The sequence below is a fragment of the Dendropsophus ebraccatus genome, chromosome 12 (assembly GCF_027789765.1).
Source record: "Dendropsophus ebraccatus isolate aDenEbr1 chromosome 12, aDenEbr1.pat, whole genome shotgun sequence".
In the NCBI taxonomy this organism is placed as follows: domain Eukaryota; kingdom Metazoa; phylum Chordata; class Amphibia; order Anura; family Hylidae; genus Dendropsophus; species Dendropsophus ebraccatus.
Window position 1 is genome coordinate 47251796 of NC_091465.1, and position 17189 is coordinate 47268984.

At 39.5% G+C, this 17189-nt stretch overlaps 1 protein-coding gene across 1 annotated transcript; it reads left to right on the top strand.

Annotated features, from left to right (window-relative positions):
- The first annotated feature begins 2617 nt into the window (after positions 1–2617).
- LOC138769200 (axin-related protein-like) lies at positions 2618–15877 on the top strand. The gene is made up of 12 exons (XM_069947498.1): positions 2618–3231; positions 5074–5203; positions 5726–6366; positions 7127–7246; positions 7836–7923; positions 8478–8618; positions 9444–9733; positions 9860–10054; positions 10213–10392; positions 11137–11226; positions 12080–12241; positions 12333–15877. Exons 2-12 carry the CDS (start codon positions 5099–5101, stop codon positions 12457–12459), a joined length of 2139 nt encoding a protein of 712 aa, XP_069803599.1. The 5' UTR covers positions 2618–3231; positions 5074–5098; the 3' UTR covers positions 12460–15877.
- Positions 15878–17189: the final 1312 nt, after the last annotated feature.

Here is a 17189-nt window from a genome sequence, read left to right on the forward strand (position 1 = left end):
AGCTTTGATGCAGTTTTTTTTAGCTTGAGTGGATCCTAGACAGCGGAAAAATGTAAATGTGATCAAAAACTGCTCTAAAACCATACCATAGAAAGAAGCCTCTGGAATCTCCTGTTTAAAAAGCAGCTTTTGTTTTAACTATGGGCTTTTTTATGAAGGGCGGAACATGTTGGGAGCCGCCGAAGCAAGCAGGAGCGGGGACCTGGTAATGTATATCCTGCCCGCCCCCCCTGCAGCCCCGATCGCCCCCGGCCGCGCGATCGCCCCCCGCAGGCCCGATCGCCCCCCGCACCCCCTGGCCGCATGAGTGCCCCCCGCACCCTCCGGCCGTATGATCGCCCCCCACAGCCCCCGGCCGCATGATCGCCCCCCGCACCCCCCGGCTATACGATCGCCCCCCCCCCGCAGCCCCCGGCCGCACGATCGCCCCCCGCAGCCTGTGGGGCCAGGGGCTGCGGGGGGCGATCGTGCGGCCGGGGGGGGCGATCATGCGGCCGGGGGGTGCGGGGGGCGATCATGCGGTCAGGGGGGTGCGGGGGGCGATCATGCGGCCGGGGGCTGGGGGCGATCGGGGCTGCAGGGGGGGCGGGCAGGACATACATTACCAGATCCCCGCTCCTGCTTGCTTCGGCGGCCCCCGGCACGTTCCCGGCGGCCCCGCCGCAGCGCACTGATTGACCGGGCGGGCCGTGGAGACACCGAGAGCCCCGTAGCAAGCAGGAACGGGGACCCGGTAATGTATAATGTCCAGCGGCTAGGGGGTTAATGGGGAGGGCTGCAGACAAAATCGCAGCAGGGATATACATCCCTGCTGCGAGTTTCTCTGCTAATGAAAGTATAGGGCTGGGATCTGCAGCGAGTCTCGCTGCAAAAACGCAGCAAGGAGACTCGCTGCAGATCCGGCAAGTGGGTTTGTACCCTTAAAGTACAAACACCAAAAAATGCAAGCAGTAAAGCACCATACTGAAGACCATACTAAACGATGTACAAGATTGTAACTCTATTTTTAACATGGGTACTGTAAAAGCATTCCAGTTGAAGTAAATTGGGAGGCCATTATACACATTAGAAGATTGGCCAATCCTATTTATCTAACATGTATCACCAACTTTAGGTCTTGTTCACATTTCACTTTTTTATTGATTCCTTTGTTTGTACTGGCAATGCTTTCTATTGTATACGCTAAATAGTCTGGTATTTACCAAACTGGTGCCGCAAGTTTGGCATTTTGACTTACCTGCGATGCCTTTTTGCACTGTATGTGTAGTTGTTTTCAAAATAGTGTTTTGTTCTTTTTTCAATGAGTTTATGGCCGTATACAACTATACACAATAAATATAAATATTGATCGGTGAACCAGGAAGTGAAGTGCACAGCTGTCCACTTGTCCTGACCATGTCCATGTGATATGTCAAAAATAACATAACACGACGAGCTAGAAATTGTTCATTTTGATCTTTCAACAAGTTCTCAAATCATCGTTGGTCGTTCGCAAAAAAATCACAGATCGTTCCGTGTAAACACCGTCTTTCACCGATTTAACCTATGTGCGAGATAGGCTTAAGCGATCGCAAAACGATCGCAAAACGATTTTTCCGTATGATATATCCTTCCGTGTAAACAAAGTAAAAAAATTGTTACTTCGAAATCGTTAATCGTGCGATTGGGCGAATTACCATAAGTAATGCACTTACACTTCCCAGAATGCATCATTTCTCTGCTCTGCTGGCATGTCACATGACCTGTGATGTCACCAAGTTTTCTTTACATTAGTGATCAATATACCTGGCTAGGAATCTAAACCCTCTATTCCATAAGCTTGATATATGGAAGGAAAAATTGGTGATGTCATAAGTCATGTGACACGCCAAAGAGTGCATAATGGGCACATATTCAAGAGTCTAGGTTATTTGAAGAGGCTTATGTTTATTAAAAAGAACCAATATGGACACTAGTTTAAAAATTAAATGTGATCGATCAATAAATATAATGAAAAATAAATAAAATGTGATAAACTGCCCCCCTTGGGATATGTGTTACTTGTGGTACCTAACGAGATAAAGTAACATTGAATCATAAGAGTATTGGGGTGGGGGGCAAGAAATACAAAATGTTTACCAAGTCTGATAACTTCTCTACACATAGATTTAACACTTTACTGCAGTGATACAAGTCTTGCCATTTTGCAGCATAAAATAAATACTTTAGGGTCACTCGGTTCAAAACGAGAAAAATAGGAATTAAAACAGATGCTACCACTTAACATAAAAAAAAAATAACTTCCTTAATCATTCACAAATGTGGAGTGCATGTGATTTCTCCAGCACATCATTTTCTGCTCCGAATGTGTTATTTATTTTTGTTTCCTTTTATTTTTTTTCTTTGCCTGCTCATCTACTTCTGGAACAGTTTGATTTTGCAAGTTAGAAAAAAAAAAGCCTCAATCCCTTCCCCCTCTTTGCAAGCTGCCTTCCTTGCAGCACATCAGGGGTTAAATGTGATTGAAGGCTCTTTGAAGATGGGATGAAAGGAATAGCTGCTGGAGACTCTTTGCTCTCATTGGTCCGGCTGCCTTCAAAGGACTCTTTTTCTTAACCAGAGGGGGGAGTCTGGCTTTAAGAAAGGAATTCAGAAATCCCAGGTCCTTGCAGATACACTCTCACAGACAAGGACTAAAGATCGCCTGGAAAAATCCCCTCACTCACATTTCAGCCTGAAAAGCAAAAATATAGTATTATTTCAAGCCGAGAAGAGATCAGGAAGTGGAATCAGATTTTTTCAGGCTGTTTCACAGGCTTTTACGGAGCTGCACTTTTACTAGGCTTCCAGGATGCAGCCTTCAGTGATCTCCACTGATGTTTCATTAAAGCCATAACACCCCTTTGTTCTTTGGCTTTGTCCCCAGGGGGAGTGAAAAAGGGCTTTTTGGTTTTGATTAAAAAAAAAAAAAAGTTCAGAGAGAGAGAGAGGAGGGAGAGGGAAAGAAATCCTTCCAGTTCTAACTCACTCAAGGAAGGTGTGAGCTTATTTTCCTCCTTTCTCCTGGCTTTTTCCCTTCCCCTTTCCAGACTGGATCATGTTTTTTTCTTTTCTGCAACTTGGATTCTCTTTCGGATTATTTCAACGTTTGCAACCATGACCGAGCTTCACTGGCCAAGTGGATTATTTGTTTTCTGATCTAAGGATTTACAGAACCGTGATCCAGAGTCAGGACCCCTCTAAAAGCTCAAGGTAAATACCCTCTCTGCAAACTTTTAAGTGTCAAACTCCCCTAAGTGCCCTGGGAGAGTCCTGCCTGCAGTGGCCCGGTAATCTGCCCCTTTTTGTGCCCTCCTTCTATCCCCCTTGTGAGTTTCTTTCCCCCCCAGTCTACGTGATTGTTTCTGGGACAGAACGAGATCCAGGGTGCTCGCTTTGCTGCAGGGAACATATGGATATATTTAGCAACTGCAGTGTGTTATGTGCGAGAGTATGGTATGTTTATCACTTTAACGCTGCTGCTTCCTATATTTTACTATTTTTTAGTATACAGTATGCTGTTTTTGACTTGTGAGCGTTTATCTAACATTATAGACGCTTTTTAGTCGGTTACCTGGACGTTTGATTGCACTATTATTAGTTAACTTTATTAGTTTTCTCCATGTGGTTTGTAATGGATACTGCGGTGGAGTAGCCCCCCTCCTCCCCCATTTGTAGTCCTATCCTTTTTAAGCTAATGATCTGTTTTGTGGTGTCCTGTATTGTGGCCTAGAGGTTGTGATTAAGTCAGACCTATTCATTTTCTTATATATGTGGTATATCCCAAAGTCCCGTACAAAAAAAACTAAAAACTATCTATCACTTTGCATCTTTTAAACTCATAGTTTTATACTACAGCACACTTTGTGGTAATTTCATCTCAATCAAACACCTTTTTGAGGAAAATAATCCTACTTGTTAGAAAACACTTCTGTGTCCACTGCAGTGTTAGGTATTCAGTGTATGCAATAGATGTTACCCCCACGCCCCCTCCCCCAGATGTCACACTTTGGAATTAAATTAACTGTTCATCAATAGACTTTCCACCTGGGGGTCAGATCTAGGCAATTTAACTTCTTGTCTCTCTCTAAAGGAAAGAAGATGTGAGCGTTGCCTAAAGTATTCTGTGATCTGCATCCCAGCTCTCTGTAGTAAAGGGGCAATGAGGGCCTCATCTGTATAGTATTTCATGAGAATTGGTGAAATACTTCTAGCTTCCCTTATCCACAAATGTCTGTGAACTTGTACCTATAAAACTGTTCAAACATCTGGATATATTGGACACATTTTCTGGTATGCTGGGGAAGAGAGAGTCTTTGGCCCACCTGTTGTGAATAATTTCTCTTGAAAAACTCTACAGGGCGACAGTGTATGGCGTAAGTCATGTTGAAAAGGAGGAAAATGGTTCCCAGATGGCCATTTACTTGTAATAGAACCTTGCAGTTCCGGAGGAGTTATAGGCTGTAGTCATAAGTGGATTCTTCTCTTGATGCAAGCCTAATGATCCCTGATAATCTTCCGAATGTCAGCTTAAAGGAGAACCAACTTTAAAGGGAATTTTTACTATCTGAATCAGGGCCCTTATCCTAGCTGTGGATCAAAGGGATGTGGCCATTTCATTACTTTACAACTGGACACTTGTTATTAGTTGTAATTTGCATAGATCACTAACATAGACCATAGACATAGGCCTTTAAAAAAAACTTTGGGTGTATAGTTTATTACTTTACTGCAAAGTTTTGAGCAAGTTGTACAATGTGACCTACTAGTTCTTTGTGAATTTAAAAGGTGTGTCCAGAATACAAAAGGCCACCTCTACTTTGTTTAGGCAACGTTACTCCAAGCATTATTGTGTTAATTGCTTCTTTGTATAAAAAACAATTGTGAAATCCTATGAGAGTTTCCCGGTGTTAACGTTTTATACTCTTGGACAGTGTCATTATCATAAAAGCACTGATGCCAATTTGTATACCTTAAAACAGAATAAAAACATGTTTGGTATTAAGAATTCCTAACTCAACAACTAATTTGGAAAGTGTTTTTTCTTTTTTACAGACAGGGGTAACAATTTTTGGCAGCCATGAGTTCTGCTGGGGTGCTGACCTGTATGCCAGACTCGGGACGGATATTCAGGGAAACTTCATTACGCCCACCGGTGCCAGGACAAGAGACTAAAAATTACAAGGTAATTCATTATAGGGATGCATATTGATGGTCATTATGCTTTTAAATGATGTCTAAAGAGACTTAAATGGTTTGTTTGAATGATTGTTACTATTACATTCATTATATTAACCTTTTGGGTTTTTTTGGTCATCTTTGAATGTTTCTATTGTGATTTACAGTTAGGCATTATATAATTTTATGGTGCGTTCACACCTACAGGATCTGCAGCTGATTTTCTGCAGCAGATTTAATTTAAATAACTGAACACAGCATCAAATCTGCTGCAGATCTGCTGCAGATCCTGTAGGTGTGAACGCACCATTAAGGAGTATTCCAGCCACTAAAACTTATCCCCGATAGATAGGGGAAAAGGTATTAGTGGTTGAAATACCCCTTTAAGGCTCTTTAACTTTATTATTGTAGTAATATTAGTAGCTGTTTTATCAAGTATGGCCTGTTATGGCCTGTTCACAGTTATAGTACAGTATGGTTAGTACCTGATGCATAAATAGCTAACCCAATTCCTGTTGTTCATTTAAAGACTGAAAAGTTTGCAATGGATCCTCAACACTATGAACAGCAACTAAAATGCAAAGAAGATTCACTACGAGAAGCAGAAGGTTGTGCAGCCCAAGATTCCCGTTTTTCTCGTTGGGGTCGCTCCTTGAATCTGTTGTTGGATGATCAGGATGGGGCAACACTTTTTCGCATGTACCTGGAAGGTCAAGGCCTGGTGGATCTTTTAAGTTTTTGGTTTGCTTGCAATGGCTTTAGAGCTATGGACCCAGCAGAGCCCAAAACCTCAAAAACAGCCAAAGCCATATATCGTTGGTATGTACAAAACAGTCAAGCTGTTTCAGGACGTTTAAAGCCGACCACTCGGGCCCAAGTTAAGGACTGTGTCAAGAACCAACAACTGAATAGAACTGTGTTTGACCAGGCGCAGCAAGAGATTCAAAGGGCCATGGAGCAGGAGGCCTTTCCTTCTTTTTTGCAGTCTGATATATGCAGGGAATATGCTCATGCTATTGAAGACAGTCCCACCCCGGATAGCCCAGGACCTGGACTTCCAACTGTGGCTGAAGAAGAGGAATATAATGGTTTACACCATACTCCTGTTGGTTTGGGCACCATGGCAAAAATAAACCGTGCCTTCACACGTGTACCACCAAGAAGCCAAAGGTGAGAATTAGGAGATGTGAGATCTTTCCTTTAGTGTGCTTTTCCGCTGCTCATTAAATTGTCCTCTATTGTGGTTGATTCAGTAATTTCAGCTATAGATGGATTTTTTTTCTTCCTCTCATTTAGGCTTATTTTGATGTTTGTTCTGTAGAACTTTTTCAGCATATTTCTTTGTTTCTGTTCCTCCCCTCCTTGTGTTAAAGGTTAACTTAGCTGTTATTCCTTTCCCTGAGCTCACATATCTTTGATGTGAACAAAATCTTTCCCTGCTCCAGAGATCAAAGAACCACATCTATAAAGCGGTCCGTTTTTTTCTCTCCCTCTACACTTCCCCCTCCCTCCCAAGATGCCTTGCTGTTTCAAAGCCTTCTTATCTTATAATGACTGTTTTTTATAACAGTTATTCCTTTTTATGGCTTATGCTGGATTAGATAGTAAATCTGTGAGCAACATCAGTTTGGAAGATATTTTCTTTCTTTTTTTTTTTCTTTGAATTATAGCTTTTTAGTTGTCCAAGTGCCGAAAACAAAAGTGCACAATGCCAACTTTTCTGTTAGAAAACAAGTAAACAAGAAAAGAAAAAAAACCTGTGGGAGATGTCAGGCATATGTGGATCAATAAAGGAACTCAGAAACCTGATTCTACCATTAGATTTTTAAAGTTATTTTTAATTCAACACAAGTGTAAGGAAGGTGGTGGCTAATGATGTGGAGTTATTTATTCCTAATATCTTACGTGATATGTGTTTTCCTTTTTTTAGGTCCCACCTTCGCAAAACAGAAGCGGTATACCAATACTTTGCTCCTGCAGCTAGTATAAATGACAGTGAGATATCAAGTGATGCACTCACTGAAGACAGTATGTCCGTAACAGATAGTGTGTAAGTATCTTCCCAGGTTTGCATACATCAACTTCCGCTGGCATAATTGACATTCTAAACTAACATGATGTGTATATGCAAAGTAGGAATATAACTCACATTCCAAGAGGAAGTGGGGAAAATAAAACAAAAATAATAATTTCACATGCATGGACATGTTTAGGCATCTTTGGCAGGTGGTCCTGCAGGCCTTGGTTCTTTCAACAAGTAGACTGCCAGGGGGTACAGGTCAAGAAACACGCGGCCTCTTGCTTTTTATCTTCCTATTGTTGGAGACAATGAATGGAATTTGCTGCTCACTTTGATGAAGTTGCCAAGTGCATGGCTCCAAATAGAAGTGATGCACTTGGCTCTTTGGCATCCCCATAGTAGAAAGAACCTATGATATTCACTGTATGTCACCTCTTGACGTTCAGCTTTATAGCTGAAAGAAAACATCTATTAAAGCTATAAAACAGATATCCAGTTGTTATATGGACATGTGTCATACCTATGTCATACCTAGAGTGTATTATGCAATATGTAAAAGAAACCATTATTTCATGTTTATTGTGCATATCTATTAAATATTCTTTGTGTTGTTTAACAGAGATGGAATCCCTCCATACCGTTCCAAGCAGAGAGAAATCCATAGAAGTGTTAGTGCCAATGGTCAAGTGCCTCTGCCTTTTGTTCCTGTAAGTTTTATTTAAAAAATTTTTGGTTTATCAAAATTTTATAAAGATGTACACTGTTGTAAAATGGCCACATTTATTACATTTAGCATTTATGGGCGTAACTATATCCTTAGGCCATATGCCTAAGACGCTCAGGGCTCCTCCATGGCACAGTGCCGCTGGCACTCTTGTGGTTCTCTGTGTGGTACCACCATATGGGAAAGAAATGCTTGTATGGGACTTTATCAGGATAACATGGGGAAGATTTATCAAACTGGTGTAAAGTAGGATTGTCTTAGTTGCCCCTAGCAACCAATCAGATTCCACCTTTCATTCTTCAAAGAATCTGTGAGGAATGAAAAGTGGAATCTGATTGGTTACTAGGGGCAACTGAGCCAATTCTACTTTACGCCAGTTTGATAAATCTTCCCCCATGTGCCTGTGATGCTACTCTACGGTCCTGTGCACAGGCCCTTATTTTCCTCAATGTGTATAATACAAATTAAATTGCTTTATTTATTTAAAAAAAAAGTTTTACTTATTAATGCTAAATATGCTTATCTTTTCCCCTTCAGAGAACAATGCGCCCACCAGCTGAAATGATGCCAACTAATCCTGCAGAATTTGCAGCAAAACTGACTCTAGCTTTGGAAAAAGTCAAAAGGCAAAGAGATGCCGAAGAAAAGTTGGAGGAAAAACTACAAAGATTAAAAGAGGTAAAAATATGACTTTCTTTTTAAGTTACTGGCAGACTTTCGGCACACAAACGCTGACTTTATTGACTCCTGTCTTTGTATTCATGCATGTTTTATAGTTATAATAGGAGACTGCTGTTTGTGATCAGTTGTTTTACAGACTAAGTGTTCTAGTTTGTTCAGATGCATCATAAAACTTATCCCTGTGCCCTCTCCAGGCATAAACCTTTCAGCTGCCCAAAAATGTGACTGTCATGGAGATCCTTGATCCCTGAGACAACTGTTGTTTCCTGTCTACATAGACTGGCTGTAGGTCAACTGCAGCACTATTTTGATCTCTAGCCAAACAGGAAAGAGCCATGTACAATTTTCAGGTGCCCAGAAAGAACAGAAAGTTTACCTTGCTCTATGTGCGCACTATAAGCTATAATCTGTACTTTATTAAAAAGACTGGTATGGAAGAAATTGTAGGTGCTCCCAAACTGGTATAACACTTACAAGAAATCACACACAATTTAATCTGTGATGTTCTGTGTTGTTTTAGTAGGTTTAATAGTTCCCTATGTACAAAACAATGTAAAAAGAGTTCTAAGTAAGTGATAGGTAGAAAATGTGAGCCTATATAGCAAGTATGTACCTGGCAGAATGACAGAATAACAAGCTGAGGCATGCAGAAGTATAGAATGCTACTTGAATAGCTCTTGGCAAGATTCTGCTAAATAATCAGGAGTAGCCTCAGTTACTTTAATTAGTTTATACATATTGAACGAAAATGTAACAAAAAAAAAAACACTTTATCAATTAAATTCATGAAAAAAACTTAAATATTGCTATTTTTCATACCAGGAAGAAGATAAACCTGAATATGACATTCCAGCATCAAGCCATGAGCCTTTACCAGCTGCTTCTTTTGATGATGACCCTCAGTCTATCCTTGATGACCATGTATCAAGAGTCTTGAAGACACCGGCAAATCTGTCACCTAGATCACAGTCTCCTTTCATTCAAAGAAAAGCCAAAGGTCAAGCAACATTTGGCAAAGGTCAAAGCTTAACTTCCTCCCACTTAAGACCTAAGGCTCCTCCAGGAATGGAAACACCTGTCACCCAGAATGTAGAGCAGCGGGGATCTATTAGGTAGGCATACCTGTGCTTATAGTAGTCACTCTCTTTGTTCTAATTTTTTAAGGGTTTGTTGTTTTAAAATAAAAATATATATATATATGTATTTTTTTGCAAATATTTATGTTCCTACTCTTATAGTTCACAGGGAACAAGAAGTTACAGAAAGGCAGAAGGATGTGTCCAACCTCATAAAGTGGATGATGGGAGCTCTTCTGTTGGATTGACCACACCACTTTCACTTGAACAAGAAGTAGAACGCAGCCACAGTGTCTTGCAATGGGTTTTAGAAAGTGCCAAGATGATGAAAAAACATCATCGTGATGGAAACACAAGGTAAGAGAAGGAGTATAAGGCTTCTTTATATTTCCCTTTAAAGAGTGGTTAATATCAACAGTTCGAGACGTGCATAGTATAGTCATATGTATAATTGTTGGTAGACTCTTCTCAACTATGCACAAATCAAAATCATAACTCTGTTCTCTTTATTACAGTGTAAGCCACTGCCCAGAAGTGAAAAAAACAAGCCATCGTACAGCATCCCAGCCTGCACACTTATTCCTGCAGGATACTTCTATGCCTCCACTTAATGCACCAAACACCCTGGATCAACTGGAAGAAGCCCGTCGGCGACTTGTTGAAGACAAGAGAGTTCCTAAACTTCATAAGAATAGGTAAATGTCTATTGAGTGTGTGTAGAGTTTCCTAAAATTTACAACACATAGGTCACTAAATATGAAATGCCATTATGTGTTTTTGCTCAAACTTTATGCTCACGTACGATGAGCTACTAAGATGTATTTTTATTTACTTAATGAATATTATATATTAAAAGTTTTCAAATAAAAGTAACCATTGTTAGGTGTATAGGTTACCAAAGGGAAAGTTATAGAGGTTGTCTGATGAGGAAAAGAAAATTACTCACCTTTCCAATGTCCCACGTTGGCCACTCTAACAGTGCCCAGACTGGATCCCCACTAATTTTCGCATCATGGTCCCCTTATAACACAAAGGAAATGAGGAAATGCCCACTCAGCCAATCACTATCTGCAGCTTTTCCTTGTGATTGAAGGGACCAGGATGCAGTGATAGCTGAGGGCCTGGTGATCTTCAGACTAAAAGTTACAGGGGATTGGTGAAGTGCGTAAAACTGGTCACAGTGACCATAGTTCTGACTGTATTATTTCAGTTTAGTATTAAGCACTGTTGAACTATGTAAAGCCTTAAAAAATGAATGCTTCCCATGCTAATCTTGACGACTAGAGATGAGCATATCAGATTCATTTTGCTTTGTACAAAGCACAATGAATCTGATTCGCTCATCTCTATTGATAACAATTAAGCACCATAATTAAATAATGCCGACTTGCACAGCTGTCTGAGTTCACATGCTTCAAAAAATCTGTTTGTGTTTTAAGGTGTGTGCAGTCTGCAACGCTTAAAGAAAAAGGCAAAGCTGCGGAGAACATCTTATCTTCTGGCTTCTCAACAATGAAAATATCTGAAGAGTAAGTATCTTCATGCAAGTGGTTATTGCTATGGATTATATGTTTGCATTGTGCCAATCAGTGACTCAGGAACCACATATGGGTCTATGATGTCATGCAAGTGGCTCCCCATTGACGTGTTATGAGTGGCACCAGGCATATTAAAGAACTTTTAGAAGTACTAGGATCAATATCATATTTTAAGGTTATCTTAGTATGTGTTTTTTCTTTTAATATTTAGTGTAGATCAATGTCATATGTCATATTTGAAAGTTCTAAAAAGTTGAAGATCGTTGTGTTTGGCTGGTCTCCCCGAGATCAGGGATTTGTTACTCTCATGGCTCTACTTGGCATTGCTTCCACCTAGCCAGAATCCTTCTCCATACTTATGAGGGGCACCACCCCAAAACAGCGGTCTGTGCATGGATACCTGGCCTTGGTTTTTCCCTTGTCATTATATTTACTTATAGAGTCACTGAATATGGTGGTTTTGGTGGTTTCCCTACAGGAGCCACCCCTTCGCTGGGTCCTTCTTGGGGGATATCTGGCTAGTCCTGTATTTTGAGACTCTTGAATGAGGCCCCACTGGCTCTCTTTTTTTGCATATGTTTTATTTGAAAGTTCTAAAAAGTTGGAGACCTCTGTTATGTATGGGCAGAGTCAATATTATTGTGCACTAGAAAGAAGTGATTCTGATTGTTGACACACATAACAGAGCCTCAAAAAGAGCTGAAAATAATAATGCTATTTAACAATGAAACACATCTCCTGCCAATATAGCAAAGCTTTCTGAGATGAAGTCTGGCTTATGGCGTTAGATTAAGAACCTTAATACATCTACTCTAAAGTTTTTTCCTCTTTAATTTTCTTATAGGCTTAAGTCTGCAAAAAAGATGAATAGTGATCAAGGGCAAGGAGGTTTAGCAATTGTCTACTACTTCTGTGGAGAAAGAATTCCTTACATGATTCGAACAAAGGAGCCTAGCTTGACTTTGCAAGAATTTAAAGAGCTGCTCAGTAAGAAAGGAAGTTACAAGTAAGTATCATGTCTGGGGTCTGATCTGATATTATAAAAGAAATGTCAGCCTTTCTTTGTCAGTCTCTAATATCCTACCCATCATTTACAGATATTACTTCAAAAAGGAGAGTCAAGAATTTGAATGCAATGCTGTGTTTCAAGAGATATCTGAGGAGGATGCAGTACTACCATTATACGAGGAGAAGATCATCTGCAAGGTGGAAAGAGCATGTTAAACATGTGAAAAACATCTTCTACGGTTGCTGTTTAGAAGTAAAGGTTTACAGACAATGCAGCCAATGGGATTTCGTGACTTTAGAAGTTCTTGGGTACAAGTAAAGCAGATGAGTGATGGATGGTGGAATGAGAAAATGGAAGCTACATGAAGTGTGGTAGTCTTTACACACCTATGTGAAGAGTCGGGATAACATGGAAATCTGTAAGACAAGAACATGGAAGGTGCAGTGCTGTAGTCGGTTCATTGGCAACAAATCTACAATTCTGTTGAGACAAGAACAGAAATTAACATGTAAAGGAGAAACATGTCTGCTGCAAAGAAAGAAAGCTTTTTTTTTCCTGAATGTTTCTGGCCACTATATGTATTCAGGTACATTGTATGTACATAATATTGTGTATTTATATAGCAAGTGGCTTGGTTTTGATGGACAACAGCCAGTTTGCTACAGAACCTCAAACATTTATATGTAATACCACTATGTAATCCTGAATCGCAAAAAAAAAAAAAAAAAATCATTGGATGTTCCAGTCGTCTGGATCAAAGAGTAAATTTACACCAATTGTCAAAAACATTTAAAAAGAAAACAGATAAGGAGAAGATAATGTTGGTGTTAAACATATTCAACAAGGTCTACAAGAACAAAATTGTTCTTCTATGTATTGAGTTGGAGAATAGTCACATGGACAAATCTTCCAAGAATACATTGTCACTCCTGGTGATCAAGCTATGCAACACAGATGATCAAACTGCTGCTATTCAGACTGCTGGTGGCTATCGTGCCTGGTTTATACTGAAATGATTCGCCATCATACTGATCAGAGGGATATTGCCATCTGAATTTTGTTTTTGAATCTATTTTTAATAGAATTTGAATTATTACTTTTTATATTGGTACTAGTTTATATGGGTTACACTGCTCCTCCGCATCACACTTTGGAGGACCTGAACAACTTACCTGTTATCTATGTTCTGTTTTAAGAACAGATTATACTGTTTTAATGAAATTTCACAAACTTTGGAGCCAGCAGGAGAAGGCACATTAGAACCCTCAGGTTCATGTGCCACATTTCTTTTCTTCCATTGTGATGCTGTGGAGACAAAACATAAACATCATCTAAACTTTTAGATATAGATAACCGAAGCCATATCGACCATTTGCAAACTCTGTTGTAAGGGTTTATATTTTCCCTTTATTATATTAAAGGGTGTTCCTGCCTTTTGTATATAATGTAGAAAAGTATGTAACAAAACGCCTTTTATTTAAGCAATAATAAATGTCTGGGTATTTTCTGAGTAGGTCTCCTTATAACTATGCGAGGCTGTATATACAAACAGTGCTCAATTTGAAAATATTGACCTGTATCAGAGTCCAATAGGTACAACTTTTTTTTTGGTGAATTTGCTCAGTTTATATAGAAAAAATAGACAATGTTAAAAATAGTCTTTCTCTAGACTGCAAAAATTTCAGTATTTTCATATTTATAGTGTCTAACAGTATGGCTCATACTGGAAGGCCTGCTGTTTTGAGCACAGCATCGCAATACGGCATCTGTGCTTCATCAAGATTCAGTGATATATGAAATGAACAGGGCAACTGAATGGATCAAGCTGAAATTGGGTTTCTATTTCTTTATTATTGTGTTCAGGACTGTAGAGTTGGCTTTTCTTAGTAAGTGATGCATAAATGGTCATCTGGACCATTTAAAGGGGCTTTACAGGACTTTTACTTTGATGGCCTGCTATCCTCAGGATAGGCCATCAATGTCTGATCAAAAGGGTTCTCCCTCCCACCAATCAGCTGTATACCAAGAATAAAAGACCAGGAGCAGATGCCTTTGTTCATTGGGTAGTAGCTGTGCTGGGCTACTAAAGCTTAGCTCTCTTTCAGTCAATGGGAACTGAGCTGCAGTACTCTGGCAAGGCCTCCACACAATGAATGGAGCCATTGTATTTTTCTATGTTCAATGTATATAGGTTAAATCTACAGAACAGCTGATCAATAGGAAGCTAAGTCATCAATGTAAAAGTCAGAGAAAAGCTCTATTAGAAAAGCAAGGTACACTGTAGGAAACCATAGCCAATCTAGAGTAAGATGGTTGTGGTAACATATCTCATTTGCTTTTAAGTTTTAGCTTGTCCTGTGTTGCTGCTATCTGTTTCACAGAAGTAAGAACAGCTAGGATTCTATAGTACAACATAGGCTATGTTCACACAACGTCAAAAGAAGAGGAAAGGCGGCCGCCTTTTCTATTTAAAAAGACGTCTGTTATTGCCGCAATGCGATTGAATTCAATGCAAAGCACTGAAGTCAATAAAATAGTGGACGTCCAATGCACACAGTGTATAAAATGACGGACATTGTCTGCACGGACAACAAAATAATTATCATGACAATTATTTTCGGCCATCTTTTGCAAACAGTGGACATTATTTTTTAGTTGTTCACACACCGTTTTTCTTTTTTCATCGTCCTTACCATTTTTACTATTAAATTCAATGGACTTTTTAATTAAAGACACACCCAAAGGGCAATTAGTCCACCTAAACTAGAATAATGTACCAACAGCCGTCACTGTACTGACAGGCGGCCAAACAGTGAAATGACAGATGTTTTTAAACTCAGAATGACATTTTTTCTTTTAAAAAACAGAGAGAAAAAAACGTTGTGTGAACATAGCCACATGGTGGTCAATGAAAGTTACAAACATTGATTACTATTAAAACATGTTGTACTGAGCTCATCATAAGATTTTTGTAAAAATGGTAAACTATTTGGACTGTTTGTTGGAAGAATGAAAGTTTCCCTCCCCACTTCCACATGTGTTGGCAGGACGCCTGAGTAGCCTGTATAACATGGGTAGACCACTTTCTGCACTTTAGCTCATGAACTAGAAGTCCTTTTTGGTCAGCCAGGCCAGCCTGTAGCAAGTGTTATTTCTCAAATGAAAAACTGATATGGTGCAGATATTTTCCAGAACCCTCTACAGTTGAAAAGTACCAGCATTACCTGTAGAAATTTTTGTTTGTTTGTTTTCTTCTTTAGAATACAAATTGTAAATTTTTTATAAATATAAAGATTACTATTTAATAATTCATATTAATAAAGTATTGTTATGGCCTTGGTAACATAGTTATCGGGGCATTCACTCATTTCAACATCTGTTTTAAAGGTGTTCAATAAAAATGGTGTTTATTGCTACAAGGGAAGAAACGTTGTACCTTTTTTTATTCTTGTAGCAATGAACAACAATGTGGTAGCCAATTATTCATCCACCGTTTTATACAGTAATTCATATTTTTATATCTAATTATATTCACATGTATAAATATAAATACATTGTTTTATATATTTCAGAGTTATTAATTAAGGTGTATAAATTTAAAAAAATAAACTTTTGTTATTCTACACAATGTAAAAATAAGCTGGAATAAAATTTATATTTTTTGAAACTTTCTTTTGCTTGAAGTTTATTTCGTATTGTTTTTAAACGGGGCTTTCACCAAGACAGTAAAAGACAATGATAGGCTTGGCTTAATAACATTAAATTGGACCTATAATTCTCAAGGTTTACTCCAGTGCAAAGGGATACAAAGTCTCATTGTTAGAAAATTAAGCCTCTCCTTTGTGTACTAAGGATGAAACATTATCATGTGTTTTAAAATTAGTTTTCCCTTAGTACTTTAATATCCATGTTCCTATAGAGATCCCTGACAGCTAGTGTGTGCTAAGCATAATAACTTGTACCTGACTGGCAGGATGCACCTTGGAGGAATCCAGGTAATTGTGACTGTCACTCTTCAGGTTAGCCATGTAAGTAGCTTATCCCATTAATACCAGAAACTTCATTATTGACACTTAGAGTGAAACGTTAATTAAAATAAATTGCCTTAAAACACTTATTACTACTATACTAGCTGGTGTTTGTTTTGCCTTTAGCCATTGACACCAACTTATTTAGTCAACATTTACTTCTCTTACAGCCAACACCCTCTTCCATTTCTAGAAAGACTATGGAAGTACTATAATAAGACTCCGCTGTTCAATAGTATTGTTTAAATGGAATTGTTATATTTTATTATACAATTACATTTTACTGTTTTACATGAACTTATGTCCAATAAACTAAATTTTCTCTTGGGAAAGCATAAATAAATAGCAAAAGCTAATAGGTCCAAAGACTAGCCATTTAAAAGGGCTGTATGTAATTTGGAAAAGCTGTACTCAGCTGCCTGATTCCCTGACACTACTGTTTAGAGGGTGTCTGGTCTCCCCTGCTTAGCATTTGCTGGTCACACCTCAATGCAAGGAAGTACATGCTCACCACAGCAGTGACCCAACACATCCTTAAAGTGACTGTACCAACAGGCCCAGGCAGAAGCACTGGAGGTGGGCCGACCCACCCTTAGTGGGAGGAAACCCTAGCCCCTCTATGATAGAGTTCCATTGATTCTAATGGAGTCACGTCATAGAGGGGTTAGGGTTCCTTCCCACTGGGGGTGGGACGGCCCGCCTCCAGTGCTTTTGCCTGGGCCTGGTGGTACAGTCACTTTAAGCCCCTCGTTCCCTGCTCACTACTGGTGCTATTACACGCGTCGGCAGGGCGCGGGGAGCTGTGGGGAGGGGCTGCCAGGTTGATTGCTAATCGTTTAGTCAACTAATAATAGATGGCAGCGGTCTGCTGCCGCTGCTCCTATTGCACGGAGCCACAGTAGAATATCGCTGCTGTT